The sequence below is a fragment of the Protomyctophum parallelum genome, assembly GCF_964188405.1.
Source record: "Protomyctophum parallelum genome assembly, chromosome: 4".
Taxonomy (NCBI): Eukaryota; Metazoa; Chordata; class Actinopteri; order Myctophiformes; family Myctophidae; genus Protomyctophum; species Protomyctophum parallelum.
The window spans coordinates 33,217,542-33,233,937 of NC_139700.1; the positions used below are offsets into that span (position 1 = coordinate 33,217,542).

Sequence of the window (16,396 nt, forward strand, 5' to 3'; positions counted from 1 at the left end):
AGCCTGCTTTGAGATCTGCACAACCACTTGGATCTATACCATCATGGTAAAGTTATAGAATACTAATAATATTATATTTGTTGATTGTTGGCTAATTATCGTTTCTATGTTTAACGTTTAGCAAGTAATACAAATAGAATACATTATATTTAGTCAACTGACACGTTATGACTGTCGCATATACTATATGGCAATATGCTTATCGCTCCAAAACTGACGGCGTTAATAAATCAACGTAACGCTGTTTTACCATTCATAGAGAAAGCGTTCATGCTGCTGGCTTTCTCCTTCTTTCATTCCTGTTCGTTATTCTAAAATAATTAGGCCTTTATTTTAGAGAGGCCATGTCTTGCGGCTGCCTTGGTGAAGAACAGTTGCTGGGTGAAAAATTTAAAATAATACAATTACAAAAGTGCCGTGTTTTTATGCTCTCAAAGTCCAGTGCTTCATGTGTTTTCATGTGGAACCTAAATGTACCCGTTAGGGTCCATTTGGTTCCATTTGTAGGCTATATCATTTAGCTGGGAACTTTGTGAACCACTGCTCTAGTCTACTCATAGTTGTATTAGTACAATAGAAATATACCAGTGATCCTGATCAGATCGTCTTGTGCAATTGTTGGTTCATCTTCATCGTAGAAGCCCAAATCATGCATTTTAACCTAATTTATCCATATACTAAACCTACATGTTAATTCAGTACGTTTTTTAGTCATTCTGTAACATGAGAAGCATTGTGTATTTAAAGTAGGCCTATGTGATGTTTTCTCTTTTCACTCACATTGCATTGCACAGTGCGCTATTTCCGAACGTGCCCATAGTAGTCTTTGTATTCCTATCCTATGTATATTTAAATAACGTTTTTTTTTTGTAGGTGCCAATGTGGTGATAGGTGTCGAACCATGGCGTTAGAGGTGGAGAACAGATGCTGCCAGGAAATACCAAAGGTAATGTTTATAGGCTAGTTACAATTTAAAATGTTGTTTTATGGGGGTGCATACTTAGTTTAGACTAGTCATTGGTTAGACATGGGTTAAGGTTATGTTTAGGTGTGCTGCCCCGTGGGAGGTTAGGTTTAGACTAGTCATTGGTTAGACATGGGTTAAGGTTAGGTTTAGGTGTGCTGCCCCGTGGGAGGTTAGGTTTAGAGTGAGGGTTTGAGATAGGTTGTAGGACTAATGACTGGTCTAAACCAAAAACTGCACCCCGTTTTATGATCATTTTAATTTCAACCATAAAACTGTGAAATGTCCCATAGGTCAGAGCACGTATGAGGCATCTTGAGAACAGACCTTTGCCAGACTGCATCACCATACACCCTGGGATGGAACCTGTGTGTTTCAATGTCTTTGTACTGCAACATGCATTGAATGTCTACACAGCAGATTATGGTCCTCTACTACTTACACGAGGACGGCTGCACAAGTAAGTATTTTAGATGTGTACACTTTGTTTACAAATAAACTGGCATTTGAAATGAGAACGCAAACTTCATTCCAACATACATATTATGTAGCTCTGAAATGTAAACATTTATCCAGTAATGTAATCAGTGATTCCAGTAAATCTAATTAAAATGCTATTACCATAAGAGTCAAGTCAATGACAATAACCAATTATTACTATAAAGTTTTATTATCTACTCAATTTAAAATACAAGACAAGCAATCACAAACAACATATATATATAGTATTAATGTGCACAGTCAGTCAGCAGCAATGTTTAATCCCCTCAGTAGGGGTAGGGGGTTGACATGCATACAAAATAAAAATAAGTCCCTTTTTCCCCATTCAGGCGTTACAGGTATCTGGCATATCGAATGTTTGTGAGTTGGGTTTTCGGTTTATTGGGACGTGGAGTTCGAGTGCCTCTGCCTTCCTGTGCCGTCACCCGCATCCGGAATGAATACCCTGATGACCAAGGCCAGTACGTAGGGTTCAGAGCGCATGCCCTCGATTAAACCTCGACACATAGGCGTCGATGACCTCCTGCCTGTCTGGGTGGTCATATGCAGCATTCAGGTCTTCAGGTATCACAATTTCCCTCACTGCTTCCACATAAGGATTTGGCTCTGGCTGCAGAAGGACCTTGTCAAAGATGAGGTCCATCAAGCCTGTCACATAACCTGTATGGGGAGAATAATATCATTTGCTTTTTGTTTATTATACAAGTTTGTAAGGCCATTCTTGTTTATATTTGTATGCCCTGCTGCTGAGTCAAAAGCAATTTGTTTATTACTTTTTTTGTAACTACTTGTAGTTCCTTGCATGGCACATTTTATTTTTGTTATTTGAGTTTCTTGACACTGTACAAGTTTGTAATGCCATTTTTCTTGTGTGCTAGAGGCGAAATAATTTTGTTTACATTTCATGGTGTTACTTTCATTCACTCAAGTTCGTAACAACTTGTAGTTGACCTTGCACGGCAAGTGCTGCTAGTGGAGTGCAGTGTAATAGTTTTATTTTTTCCTCTTATGACAGCACTGTACATTTTATATTTTTATATGTCATGCTGTTTGAGTCCAAAGGATTTTGTTTACATTTCTTCGAGTTTGTAGTTGACCTTGCACGGCAAGTGCTGCTAGTGTTATATATATATATATATTTTTTTTTAAGCACTGTACTGTATGTTCTGTAATTCGAGTTGCACTTTATTGTACTTTTTTATAAATAATTATATTTGGAATAAAAATTCATACCAAATGTGGCATCAACCTTGATTGGCCTCGCTCTGCATTCTCCCTTTCTGGCTTTGGGGAAGGCCAGCTTCCATTGGGGCTTTCCATCTTGACCAATCTTCTGAGGCCGGCCTGCATTTTCATTATAATGAAGTCCAGCAAGGTAGAGTCTGTAAGCAGATTTGAGATTCAAAGTAAAACATAGGTCAGATAAAAAAAATAGGTTCCCTATTTTTATTTTTTCACATCAATTTACCTGCAAAGCATTCCGATGTATTTGAATGCGACGCTCTTGGGTGCAAATTTGATGACGACACTGTGGTAACTTTCCAGAGAAGAGGTCTGGTGGTGTGGGCTTAGTTTCTCCACGTCCTTCATCAGTCTCTTGCTGTACAACAGCTTGTCCAGTTTGTAGACAAGTGGACTCCCTAAAATTGATGAACATAACATAAGAAATTTAATTATTCCAATCAAACATTTTAAAATGACATAATAAGCTTGATTCTGTTTAATTATCTGCAGAAGTTTATATCCATAATATTCTAAACACACCTGGTGTAAGCCATTTCTTCTTGTCCCTTGTAAGACGTGGGGGATGCGGGCACTTTGGGAAAAGTGGTTCATCCTTGTGTGTGTGTATGTTACAAGCATGGTTCACCATGGCCCGCCATTTGGCTGCTCTAATGTCTGCCGTGTCTGATGTCTTTGCAGTCCAGTACATGTGTCTGCGTATGCTTTGGAGCCAGGGACGTAATTTTACAAACTCCTTTTTTTTGCACATCGGCTCCAGTTTCTTTGATAGACCTAAAATGTAGAATAGTCACATGAGCATCACGTATTATTACGTAGCTATTTAGATCTGTTATTTTACTGGTTTTTGTTTCAATCAGTAAAAGCAAATACTGGTGTGTGTATATAAAGGTTTTAGTTCTTCATAAAATGATTGCACAATTATAAGAAGACATTTATACATCATAGGGAAATATACCTTTCTCCACATGCCACACATCATAGAATTGCGTGATTTTTGCTTCCTCCCTCAGGTACTTTTGGATCTGAGGGTGACGATCAGTAACAATGCAGTTCACTGTCATCCCACGATCGTCCAAGAATTTTAGGCTTCTCTTCAGGCCTTCTAGCTCCATGTGATAGCTCCCCCCAACTTCATTGCTCTATATACAAATTAAGGGGTTGATTTCAATGAAGGGTATAACATTTATGGAAGAGAAGTATAACATACCGGGAGGTCATTCTTTTACACTCACCTGAACTAATTGGAGATCTATGATTTTGTCTTTATCCAAATCCATCATGGTGTAGCTGCCATATTTTGCACAATGGCCTATGAAAAAAGCAAATCATGTATGAATGCATTGTTAATGTAATCTAAAAACTATTAATTTGTAGTTTTTCAAATACAGTGCTATTTATAGCCACAGAAAAGACCACAAACATTGCAATGTCAAAAGGTTATGTTACCGGGACTGTCAGCCCTCATGTCTCCTCCTAGTATGACGCCACTTTCTGGCCTCTGTTCCTGGAGCAGGTCATTCTGGGAGTTTCTCCAGGTGTGTACAATGGCTGGCTCAATCATCCCTTTTGCATGGCGCCGAAAGGTCATGTATGTGTGAATCTGCAAATTCATTGCTTTACAGATCTGTAGGACACAAATTAATAAAAATTTAGTTCCGCAAATGTCAAAGCCAAATGAATGTACTAACGTAGTGTAACACATTACAGGCACAGTACAGAAACCCCCCCCTCACCAACCTAAACAAACATTCCTAGAGAAGGCTGAACCAGGACCCCTAAGTAATGTGAGTTTTATTGCCCATTGGAATGCAGGCTGCTGATAAGTGATTGGCATGACACAAAGAGGAGACCCTCAATATCAGAGTTGGCCTCTGATATTATCCAATGGAAAGTGAACAATTTGAATAAAACTGCTCACGTATTATGCCTTTGAACCACGCATATATATATATTTGTATAATATGTATTGGGGTTCAACCATATATATATATTGTGTTGAAATAATGTGATGTGTGTCTGTAAATAATTATATTATGACTTGCCTGACTTCTAATTGACATACAGCTGTACTGTTTGATATCTCCACATGTGTAAATTCATGCTGATTCAAAATATTCAGTCAGATGTTTTCATAGGAGTTCCCTAAGACCGTTTAATGCAGAAGTAGTACTTTGGGCTACTTTGGGGGGGGGGGGGGGGGGGGTTGTGTACCGTGCCTGTAATGTGTTCACAAAATGTGTGACAAAATGTAGTTACCTTTTCCAGCTTCACATACGATGCACCGGACAGGTACACTGCTGCAGACAGTTGGACATTTCCGGCTGGAGTTGATCCAATGATTGGCTGACTCTCCCATGATTTTTTTGAGTCACAGTAGCTGCACTCATAGGACACTTTCAGTAGGGTCCCCTTGTTTCTCAAAGAAACCACCAATGCCCCCTGGCACACAGAACAAGTCTGGAACAGCTCCATAAGTTTGGACTCAAAAATTATGTATTTCTTTTCCTTGTGAGCTGGAATGGGCTGTACATCTCTGAAGAAAGAAAAGACAATAAACATGTTTATAGGCCATTAAATTACTGTTCACACTCAGTCATACCAGTAATGTCCCTATCAATTACACCTTTGTCCACATACCTTAGAAATGACCTTTGATCATTGAATTAATTCAACTATTACATCTTCAAGCTCACAACAAGTTGCTTGACGCTTGATAGTTTTGAAATGGCTAGCCTTAGTCTTTTGTATTCATGGTTTGGTCATGGGATAAAAAAAAATGCCTTCACCTACTTTACAATTTAGGCTCTTAATCCAGAGCGATTTACAGAAAGCCAGAACAAAAACATGGTAATACATCGAATACAGCTGCATACATAATGTGTACCTTTTTGGTATAAATACTTGTTATTATTGTTTTGTTCAGTACAAATGTTTCTCTCCTATTTAGATATGGCAGCTGCTGTTTAGAAACATTTGATGCCTATATGTTACTCACAACACATCTTGGCTATCTTGCAAGAACTGTAGGGACTCGTCAGGGTTGTATTCTGAACCAGACTCTTCAACCACCATACTAGTAGACTCAATTGTGTCCTCATCATCTTCTTCCACGGGATCTAATCTACGCCTCTTACATGGCGTTGACCGGAAATGTGGTGGTGAGATGCTGCCTGTCTGGTCTGTGTTCACTCCACATTCGACTGTGTTGGGAGGAGGTGATGGAGACCAACCAGAATCTGTCTGTGTAGCTGAAAGACACAAACAAATACATTTGTACTATCTAATATAGATCATAGCCCTAGGCTCAACGACCATACAAGAAATATATATACAACGGCTAAAATGTAATGTAGACCACTGGTTCCCAAAAGGACCCCCAAATTGACACTAATTAGCCCACAGACCACCATTTGAAAATATATGCCCCATAAGAGAAGATTTTTATGGCTCTAGCACAGTGATTTTCAACCCATTTAATTTCAAGGACCCCCCAGTTTGACATGCATTAGTCTACGGACCCCTATTTAATAGCATTTCTATCTCTGGGACCCCTAATTTATATAGTAAAAGCTATGCTAATTTAACTCTCAGAGTGTACAAATGGAACCAAATGGACCCGTTAGGGTGCATTTGGTTCCATTTGTGCACTCTCAGAGTTACAGACCCCATAAGGGTCCATTTGGTTCCAAATTATCATTTAGCTGGGTCCCCCCTGGAACTCCCTCAAGTACCCCTGGGGGTCCCCGGACCCCACTTTGGGAACCACTGATGTAGACAACATGTTATGTACCTGCCATCCTATAGCAGGTAGTTCCCATCTTATTTATATGCATTTGATGCATTACCTAGTGTTGTCCTTACTGTAAAGCAACCTGAATTGCGTCCGTGTATTGCCTAAATTGAATTGCAGATGACATGATATAATGGTACCTACCAATGCTGCGAAAATTTGGTTTCCTCAATGACAGCTGTGTGCCATATGTCCGTGTGTCAGGCTTAGTCTGTGAACTAAAGTTTTCCATTCTTCTCAGCAATGCACCTGATGCGGGTGGCTGAGACTCCTGTGAAATTGTTGCCACCTGTAGTATAAAAACAGCCAATAATGACATTTTCATTCTGTATTTATGGGAATAAAAAACGAATATATACGGAGTAACTAAAATATATTAGACGTATGTGGGACAATTGCTAAAATAGTTTCTATGTAAAAAAACAAATAAATGCAGAGATTAGGGTCTGCACAGGGTGCCACACTAGCACTTTGAGGAGAGATTAAAGACAATAGCAAGGAATGCACATGGGGTGATCAGGCTTTACCGTCATGCTTTGAAGCAATGACTTCGTGTGTTTACAATTTACATTTCCAAAGAAGAAAGAAATGAATAATCACGGTGACAGTGCTATATACTATCCTGGAGTCGATCTGAAAGACAGACCCGACCCAGGAGACCCTATAGCCATTAGCCAAAGACGGACAGTAGGGCTAGCCCTGGTCCAGTGCTTGCTACAGTAGGGCTAGCAGCACCATGCCAACATTTCTGTACTGAACAGTACACAGAAAAACAAAACGTAACAGTTAGCTCAATCTCAATGTAAGTTTAAGAGAGTGATGCGACGTTTATGCTATCTCCAACACAGGCGGACGGGACTGTACCAGGGCTAAGACGGACACAAAACAGTGTCGAATTATCACTACAAAACATCACACAAAGTTAACATAGGAAATATTATAAAGTACTTACATTTAAACGGCGGATTGTTGGTATTGATCCCCGCTTCAAACGCCTGGTTGCTGCGTAACCAGCCGCATGCATCCCCAAATTTTCATAAGAATCCACCGTAAAGTGATTTTGACACACAAACAGATTTGGCTTGATGTCGGAAGGAACGCTTCCATTAAAAATAAAATTAAGCCATACCGCTTTTGTGTCTTCTTGGGAAGGAATTGTATGCGTGTTAATGCTTGGGTTGATACAGTCTATAACTGCACATTTATGAATCCTTACAGATGATTTACTCTTAGGTTTAGACATGTTTTAGTCGCGTACATCCAGGCAGTAATGTCAACAACAAAAGTTTTTCTCAGGCAGACAGACAGCTGAGGGGCGGGGGAGTTCTGAAGAGGGCGGGGATTATGCAAAACAGGGCTGCATTCGTGACGTAAATATGAGGGCCGAATCAAACGAGCCGTCTATACATGCAATTTACATAAAATCCCATGTAGCTTGAGAATGACTAATTGTTCAAAAATGAGTCTTTGTGGAGATAGAAAATACATAGGGGAGCCAAAAAAACACATAAAAAATTAAAAAAGTTGAATTTTATGTTATAGCTCCTTTAAAGTTCCAAGATGGCCGCTTTACCGACCTCGAAAAAAATGGCAACAAACCTTTTCTGATTCGTTAGGCTATAAGGTTTCCAAAAATATATATTTTTAAAAATCTCCGTCTAAAGCCTACAAAATTACATAAGGAACCGGACTAAAGGTGCTCGACGCACCATAACGTCAGTCTGTGTGCTAGCGCATGCAGTTTGGTGGACCGTAGGCCCCCCTGCTTGTTGATATAGCACATCGTCTGTGTACACTTCACAAAAGTCCTTGGACTTAGTGACAGTCCGATCGGAAGGACCAGATATTCGTATATCTGTCCCTTGAAGACGAACCGCAGGAATTTTCTGTGTGGTGGGTAGATGGGAATGTGGAAATACGCGTCTCTGAGATCGAGAGTTGTATACCAGTCCCCTCGACGCATCATGTGCAGCAGAGCCTTGCTCGTGAGCATTTTGAAGCGAAACACTTTCAAATAGCCGTTCAGAGCACGTAGGTCTAGAATGGGCCACATGCCCCCCCCCTTTCTTTTTCACGAGAAAGTAGCGGGAGTAAAACCCGGTGTTGCTCTGCTCCATGGACACCACACGTATAGCCTTCTTCTCCAACAGAGACGTTATCTCGTCCTGGAGAACCTCGGCTGCCTGACCACCCGCTTGCGAGAGCAGAGCGCTCCCACAAGTGGGAGGTCTTCTGGCAAACTGTAGTTTGTAACCCTTCGAGATGGTGTTCAACACCCAAGGATGAACACCACAACGATTCCACTCCTGTAGACACAGCGCCAGAGGGGTTGAAGCCAGCTTTTTGTGGTAGAGCGGCGCCCCTTACGGTCAGAACCTGGGCCTGGGGCCTCTGTCCTGCAATATGGACCTGGGGCTCTGGTGCTGTGTCCACGGCAGTTACACTTGCATTTCGGCCGACAGCCACGGGCCTCCTTGAAGGCCCGGACTGCGGGCCCATTCCCTTGAGTTTCAAGTGACGATTCATGAGACCGGTTTTCAGTAGAGAACACCGCTTTATTGAGAAAAGTGAACACAGAAAACACTGGAGAGACATTTATGTTTCAAAAACAAGTCCTCTTCCTATCTACACCGAGAGCGTCCGGCATGAGGCCCGTGGCCACCATGCTGCGCTTCAGAGAAACTCGGGGAAGACAGTGTCCGATGTCTCCCCGTGGGGCAGGTCTGGTTATTTCGCCTTCCCGCCGGGTGGCCCTCCTTCCCTGGCCCCATTGCGGGGGCCGCCGGCCGGAGAAGCCGAGGGGCGCCTGGGCCTGTCGACCCTCTTGCGGCTGCGAGGTGGGCGGGAAGATGAGGCCGCCGCTGATGGAGCCCTCTGAGCGTTGGGGACCTCGAAGGTGCTCCTCCTGGACCTGGAACGATCGTCCCTGTCCTTGGTGCGCTCGTAGGTCGGCCTACGAAGTGTCGAAGTGGAGACTTTCTGTTTCAATGGAGTGCGTCCCACTTTAGGGGACAGCTCCAGCCACCTGGCCCTCTCGAGAACCAGAAGTCTCGCCATGGTTCCGCCCACCATCTCCGCCTGGGCCTGAGTGAGACGGAGGAGCTCAAGGTGCAGGCGTCTCAACTCAGCCATGTGTTCGTTGGTAGGCTCGTCACCCGCCTCCAGGAGGACATGAGACGCTGACCCCTGCAGAAGGGTCGTGGCGTTCAGTGCTCTGGCCGCAGTTGAGGCGCACTTGTAGGCAGCTTTATTAAGTTTGGAGTCATCCTTGTCCGCAGGCAAGGAGAAGTCCGGGTCCTTGTGGAAAACGTTGGGGTTGATACCCATGAGCCAGCCGGCGAAGGACTTGTCCATTGGAGGCATGGCCTCGAGGCCTGCCTCCCGTTGTCCTGCGCAGTCAAGAAGCTTCATGCCTCCGCTCAGGGAGGTGGAAACTGAGTGAGGCTGTCTCCAAGACACCATGAGGGATTTCAGGAACCCGTCATCGAGGGGGATCTCAGCCTTGGTCTGGGACTTCACTGGGTTGCCCTGAATCCTCTTGCGAAACTGACCAGACCAGACCACAGCGGAGTGTAGCCTTCTTGAACAGATCGACTATGTCAGTGTTGTCATAGTGGAGCTGCGGTTCAGCTGGAGCCGTCGGAGCTGCAGCGGTGTCGGCCGGTGCAACACCAGCAGTATCTGGCGCTGCAATGGGAGTGGCAACGTAGGCCGCTTGAGCGGCCTTGACGACTGGAGGCGGATCTGCCACCTCGTTGCCGCTCTCTTCATCACCCTCCTAAGCAATAAACAAGGCAAGAGGGGGGGCCGACTCAGTAGGCAGCCACGTTTAAGTGGAAGCTAGGACAGAGCTATCACTAGCTGCTGTGAAAGACCGTCATTTTTCTTGCAATGCCAAGATGCACGTGGAAGCCACAAACAAGACTCGCTGTTTAATAGAACTATAGTTACATCAGTAACACCCAGTTTTAATAAGCAGTTTCACAAGGTTGCCCACTTGTGGGGAGCCGAGTTTGCAGGCAGCCACGTTTAAGTGGAAGCTAGGACAGAGCTATCACTAGCTGCTGCGGAAGACCGTCACTTTTTTCTTGTAGAGCCAAGAAATACGTGGACAAACAAGCTACAAACAAGGCTCGCTGGTTTATAGAACTCGGGTTACGTACGTAACCTCCAATTCTAATAAACAGCTTTACAAGGCTGCGTGCCTGTAGGAGCCGAGTCGGTAGGTAGTCACGTTAAAATGAAGGCTAGGACAGAGCTATTGCTTGCTGCTGTGAGAGACCGTCACTTTATATGGAGACTTAAACAGGGCTGTCGCCAGCCACTGTGGAAAACGCCACGTGCGTGTGGGAGCTGAGAGTAGGGCTATCGTTAGCCGCTATCAAAGACCGTCACACAACGTGGAAGCTAAACAGAAATATTACTATATGCTGCTCAGGTTACCACGCCGTTGCGGGCTTGGAAAAGCCGCGGGACGTGTGTGTGGAAGCTGAGAGAAGAGCTATTACTAGCCGTTATCAGAGACCGTCACACAACGTGGAAGCTAAACAGAAATATTACTATATGCTGCTCAGGTTACCACGCCGTCGCGGGCTTGGAAAAGCCGTGGGACGTGTGTGTGTCGGCTAGAGCGGGCTATTAATAGCTACCGCTAACGCCGCCACACGTGTGGAAGCTAACAAAGGGTTGTGCACCGTTTCTAGCCCTTCACACGTTCGAGACCCTTAGGTCAGCGAAGGTTTGTGTGGAAGCAAAAACTGGCTGTTACTAGCCATGTTACAGACCGACACACAGGTAATTTAATAAACGCTAGGGCCGTGAGCCACTGCACGGGCTAAATTACCCCCAAGTTAGCATTAACTCGGTTAAAGAAAGCGGACTCACCGACTTTCTTCTTCTCGAAGCCTCTGGGAAAAGCAGTTTCCGCGGTACCGAGAAGGCTTCTCGTCCTTAGTGGAAATAAATCAGATGCTAATCCGTAAGGGAGACTTCGTTTGCGCTGTGTTCACACATGAGAAGAAACAATCGAATGAAGACGTAGGCGTTGATGCACGGTTATAAGGTGCCCCCGGCGGGCAGGGTTGTCAACGTCATCACGTCTAAAGTCCCAGCCTAAAAGTCTGTGAGTTTATATAAATGCTTCTGTGTTTACGCCAGGGGGCGCAAACTCCCATAGTGAGCAGTCTTGCGAAGCTGATTATGAGAACACTCAGCGCATGACGTGGGTCTGACCACCTCATAAACGCAAAAAGCACTGTTTGATTTTACACTTGAGCGGCTCTGGGAGGCTGCTAGAGTGTTGCCATGTCTGTTTATTATAAGCGGCTTCTTTTTCTGTAAAATATTGGTAGTTGTACTATTTGTGGTTGCTTTTCTTGTTTCTAAAGTGGTTATTTGGGCTTTTCTCCTAATGTTGTTTAAACCAGTGATCCTCACACAGCACATTCCCATGTCAAGGATCCCCAGATGAATGCATTTGCCCAACTATAAGGACGGCTAATCCAAAAATTTAATTAAAATTTTCCAAGATTACTTTTGAAAATAGCAGATCTACCAGCTCACAATGCATCAAATTCATTAATTAAAACTATGAACTCTGACTGCAGGGGGATATATAATGATCATTATAACAATGTGCAAGAACAGAAGGAAGAACTTTATATTTGTGGACAATCAAAATATGTTTTTTTATTTTAATGTGGTGTCATTAAAATTAATCTGGATATGGCAGACTCAATATCTAGAAAATAAAAACATGGCACTTCATTTAAAATAGGTTACAGAGTACAGACCCCTGTTATATGCGCTTATTTTTATAGACCTATTAACTTGTTTCTATGAGACATGGCAACAGCCTCTTTTTGTCTTTTTTTTGTAAAATGTTGAGATTAGAAACGGCCATAATTCTTTCATTTCTCAACCTTAAAAATAAATAAAAATCTCCATAATCCTTGGGAAGTTTGCTTTCATATGCTGTATCACACCCGATTCAAGTCTTCTTCAATAAAATGCTACGAGCGAAGACCCTGTTGTAAACAAGTGTAATGCTTAATTGGGTCGTCCACTCACAGTTAACAGTCTTTGTATTGAGTTTGTGCTTAAAATGTACTGTAAATTCTACAAACTGTTAATAAATATTTCAATCAATCAATCAAACCATCGGGGCCACAGGCACAGCATTAAGCAGCAGCATTCAACTCATTCCTTCATCATGACTTGAATGAAATAAAATATAATAAACATTATTTTACTGGTGTTTTTCAATATAAACAAATTATTTTGAGGCATAAAGGTGACAGCATGCAGTGCAATAGGAATAATTAACCCAAATGTGACAAAGTCATGTCATGTCTTCTATGGTGCCAGCATGAAGAAATGTAATACCACGATAAATACCACATCATCAATATTACATTTTGAACCAGCAAATACAACATCCATAATACACCTTAAAGTACCTATGCATTTTACAACCATTGGCAACCTTTAATAGCGTATGTAAGCAGTTTAGAATCACTTTCACCTGACTGAAGACACATGGTGTTGGTGTGCGGATCTCTACCTGGTGCAATATATATAGCATAATATGTCGGAAATCATTACACATGAGAGTCGAGAAATGAGCCAATTAAGCGCTTTATCTCTTTATATGTATATATATAGTTTTTTCATTTAATTTTATTTTTATTTTTATTTATATATATATATATATATATATATATAATTATTTTTATTTAATATTACTTTGTTTTATTTTTATTTAGCTGTTTGTATTATTGTTAATCTTACCCCCCATTGAAGTTGTTATTAACCATGTGATCCCTTTCTTTGTATCTTATCTATTACCCATTGGTTTTATACCTGTAGGCTATATACTGTATATTGTGTGTATTGCTTTGTACTCAAATTATTATTATTATTTTTTTATACCTGTGTTTGTATGTTGTTTGTATGTCTGGCCTCGTGGGGAAAGATGGTGGGTGGGTGGGGAGGACTGGGAAGGGAGTTGTGGGAGAAAATGTAAAAAAAACGAAGAGTCGTATTCTCTCTCTGTGAAAACTGCACATGATCCAACTCTTTGAATAAAATGTACTTAAAAAAAAAAGAAAGTACCTATGCATAAATACAACAAGTCACCTGTCCTACTTTTTTTTTTTTTTTTGTATATATTAATTAATATATTAATATATTCCTTTTTTTTTGTTATATTAATGTAATAACAAATATTCCAAAACAATACCATACGTATTAGGTAAAATACCTTTTAATTCAAAATGTTAAAGTAAATCTCAGATTATCGCTTTAAGTGGAAAGACGCGTGTGTTTCTTGATAATGTACATGTAATAAGATCCCACGTTCATATGGTTCATATTTAAAAACCTCATTTCCCACAAACCACCGGTCCTTTTTGCGCAGTCGCAGTTGCATGATTGAATAGTTGCCCCATTCCCTCCTCCCTACTTTAAAGCTAGCTAAGATGGTGGTTTGAGCGTCAACTGTCTTCCTCAATACCAAGACAAGAAAGGGGGCAAAACATCCCTGGAGCTCTTACAATCACATCATAATAATAAATCTAACTTCATCTTAAGGGACTACTCATATAATCGTTGGACATTTCAGAATACATTGGCTTAGGCAGTCCCCGCCCAGTTTGGTGTGACTCCCTTGGTGTGGAATCCTTAAGCTAAATTCGGACAGGGTAAGTAACGTTAGCCCAAATTGTTATGTGGGCTGTATCTACGTATCTGTATCTAGCTTTTAACTGCCCACAATAATGTAGAGAAAGTGAGCTGTGTTTCTGTGACCATGTACACCACCAACACAGCTGTAACAGTAGCAAAAATGTCAGTGGTTTACGCTGAACTCCCTACTCCCCCCGGTAGCTAACATGCTAACTACTTTACTACACTGTAGGTTAGCTTGTGTACTAGGCCGCAGCAGCGTTAAGCTTGGCTCCTAAATGCTAACCGTTTAGCACAATCAAGCTGTCACTTGTTATTATTCAAACGAGAACGGCTGTCATGCGACGTGCGTGTTTCTGATTCATACAGTGACAGCCCCCGGTGAATATGTGTGCGTTTTTAATGCTGGATGTGCACTTGTGTTTGGGTACGTGTCGTGAGCCGGCTTCTATCACTGTGCTAAACCTCACAGCTTCACTGACATCTGTCATGATCAAGCCGTCAGATGTGTAGAGACCACCAGCTACTAGCATGTACAACCATAGGCTCCAGACGTCACACTTTACAAGATCCATCGTATTAATTTGATGAGGACAAAGACATCTTTCATAGCTGGTTACTAGTTAGTTTATTAGCTCATGTTGACATCTGTTTGGGGGCTATTGACAGTTCCTTGTTGTTGTCATCAATACAGTAGTTGATGTTATTGCATGGCTAGCTACTGTCAGGAGTTTGCTGCCGTCACATAAAAATCAGTCTTTCACAGTGTCATCAGCCTAGTGTTCACCTCACAGCACAGCAGCTCATATTTTTGTGTGCGTTTTGCATCGACACGGCTCGCATTGTTGTCTGTGCCAGCTTATCCTCGGGTAACCCCATGGATTCTGTTACTAAGAGCATTCATGTTGATGATAACTCTTGCTGCTTCAGCATCGTTATTGGCCACCCCTTTATGTCTAATTGAGCTGGAATTTAGGTGCACCGCTCATGTAAGAACTGCATTTGTCTCTGTTGATGGTTGATTATTATCACATCGTTGACCTTGATGGTCTAATCTAAGGCATTTTCTCCCCAGAGGCTTTAAATTCCACCCAGCCAATTAACCACTTAAATCCTTTATACTTAGCTGCTATTTTGCCGAATGTTTGACACCTAAATTTATTCGCTTAGAGCCAGGGAAACTGGGGTTCTTGTGTGGATAAAGAACATAATGGGAGGGGATAATAAGGGGATTTTATTCGACAAGAGCAGATTTATTTGTGCTTGTTCTGTGCTAGGGCTTCGTTACTTGGCAATCAGTGTTGCCTGTACTTTTGTTCCCAGCCCGTAGCTCTGCGATCGGCTTCAGAATCCACACTTTGCCGTGCCATAGGATGTCCAACAGCCCCGAGATGAAGGATGACCCCATGGAGTGCCCCTTGTGCATGGAGCCGCTGGAGATAGACGACGTCAACTTCTTCCCCTGCACCTGCGGCTACCAGATCTGCCGCTTCTGCTGGCACCGCATCCGCACAGATGAGAACGGCCTCTGCCCTGCATGCAGAAAGGTGAGGAGAGGAAGTTCCAGGGAGACCTGCAGGTTCTGAAGGGGGGGGGGTCTTCTGGTTTCAGGGCAATGGTAGAGGGCATCACGGAGATGTTCATGTATCTCCTGAGCTTCCCAGCTATGATGGAGTACCACATTGTTGTTTCAAAGTCGTACGATTTGTCACACAGGTTACCGCAGTGAAAGTTGTTCTCCCCATTTGACCCATCTCTTGGAGCGGTGAGCAGTGAGCTGGGGAATCATTTGATTAGTTGATTTGACCAGCCAATCCAACCCTTTGATGCTGAGTGCCAAGCAGGGAGGCATTGGGTCCCATTTTTACAGTTTTTCTTATGACCCGGCCGGGGATCGAACCCCCAACCTCCCAGTTTCTGGGCGGACACTCTAACCACAAGGCCACTGTCTTCCCCCTCCCACAGTGGATCGTGGAGGCACAGAACCAATGTCCGAGCAGCGGTTATGACACTTGATAATTTAGATGCGGCAGATGCTCTCATGCAGAGAGAGCACTCGAGGTGCAAGGTCAGAGTAGGACCTGATTACTGGTCAACATATGACGGACGGTATATTCACTTAGTGCAAAGAAAACAAATGTTACAATACGAAATAAGTACAAATAAGGAAACCAGGTAAACAACCTTGAAACGGTATCTAGATAACATTCTTG

The 16,396-nt window shown here is 42.6% G+C and overlaps 1 protein-coding gene across 1 annotated transcript in view; it reads left to right on the forward strand.

Moving 5' to 3' along the window:
• Positions 1 to 13,973: 13,973 nt before the first annotated feature.
• Positions 13,974 to 16,396, forward strand: part of cnot4a (CCR4-NOT transcription complex, subunit 4a) — a 31,101-nt gene continuing 28,678 nt past the window's right edge. The window contains exons 1-2 of the mRNA XM_083763785.1: positions 13,974 to 14,200; positions 15,507 to 15,730. Of these exons, the coding sequence (XP_083619911.1) occupies positions 15,557 to 15,730 (174 nt within the window). The 5' untranslated portion in view covers positions 13,974 to 14,200; positions 15,507 to 15,556. The remainder of the gene's footprint in view (positions 14,201 to 15,506; positions 15,731 to 16,396) is intronic.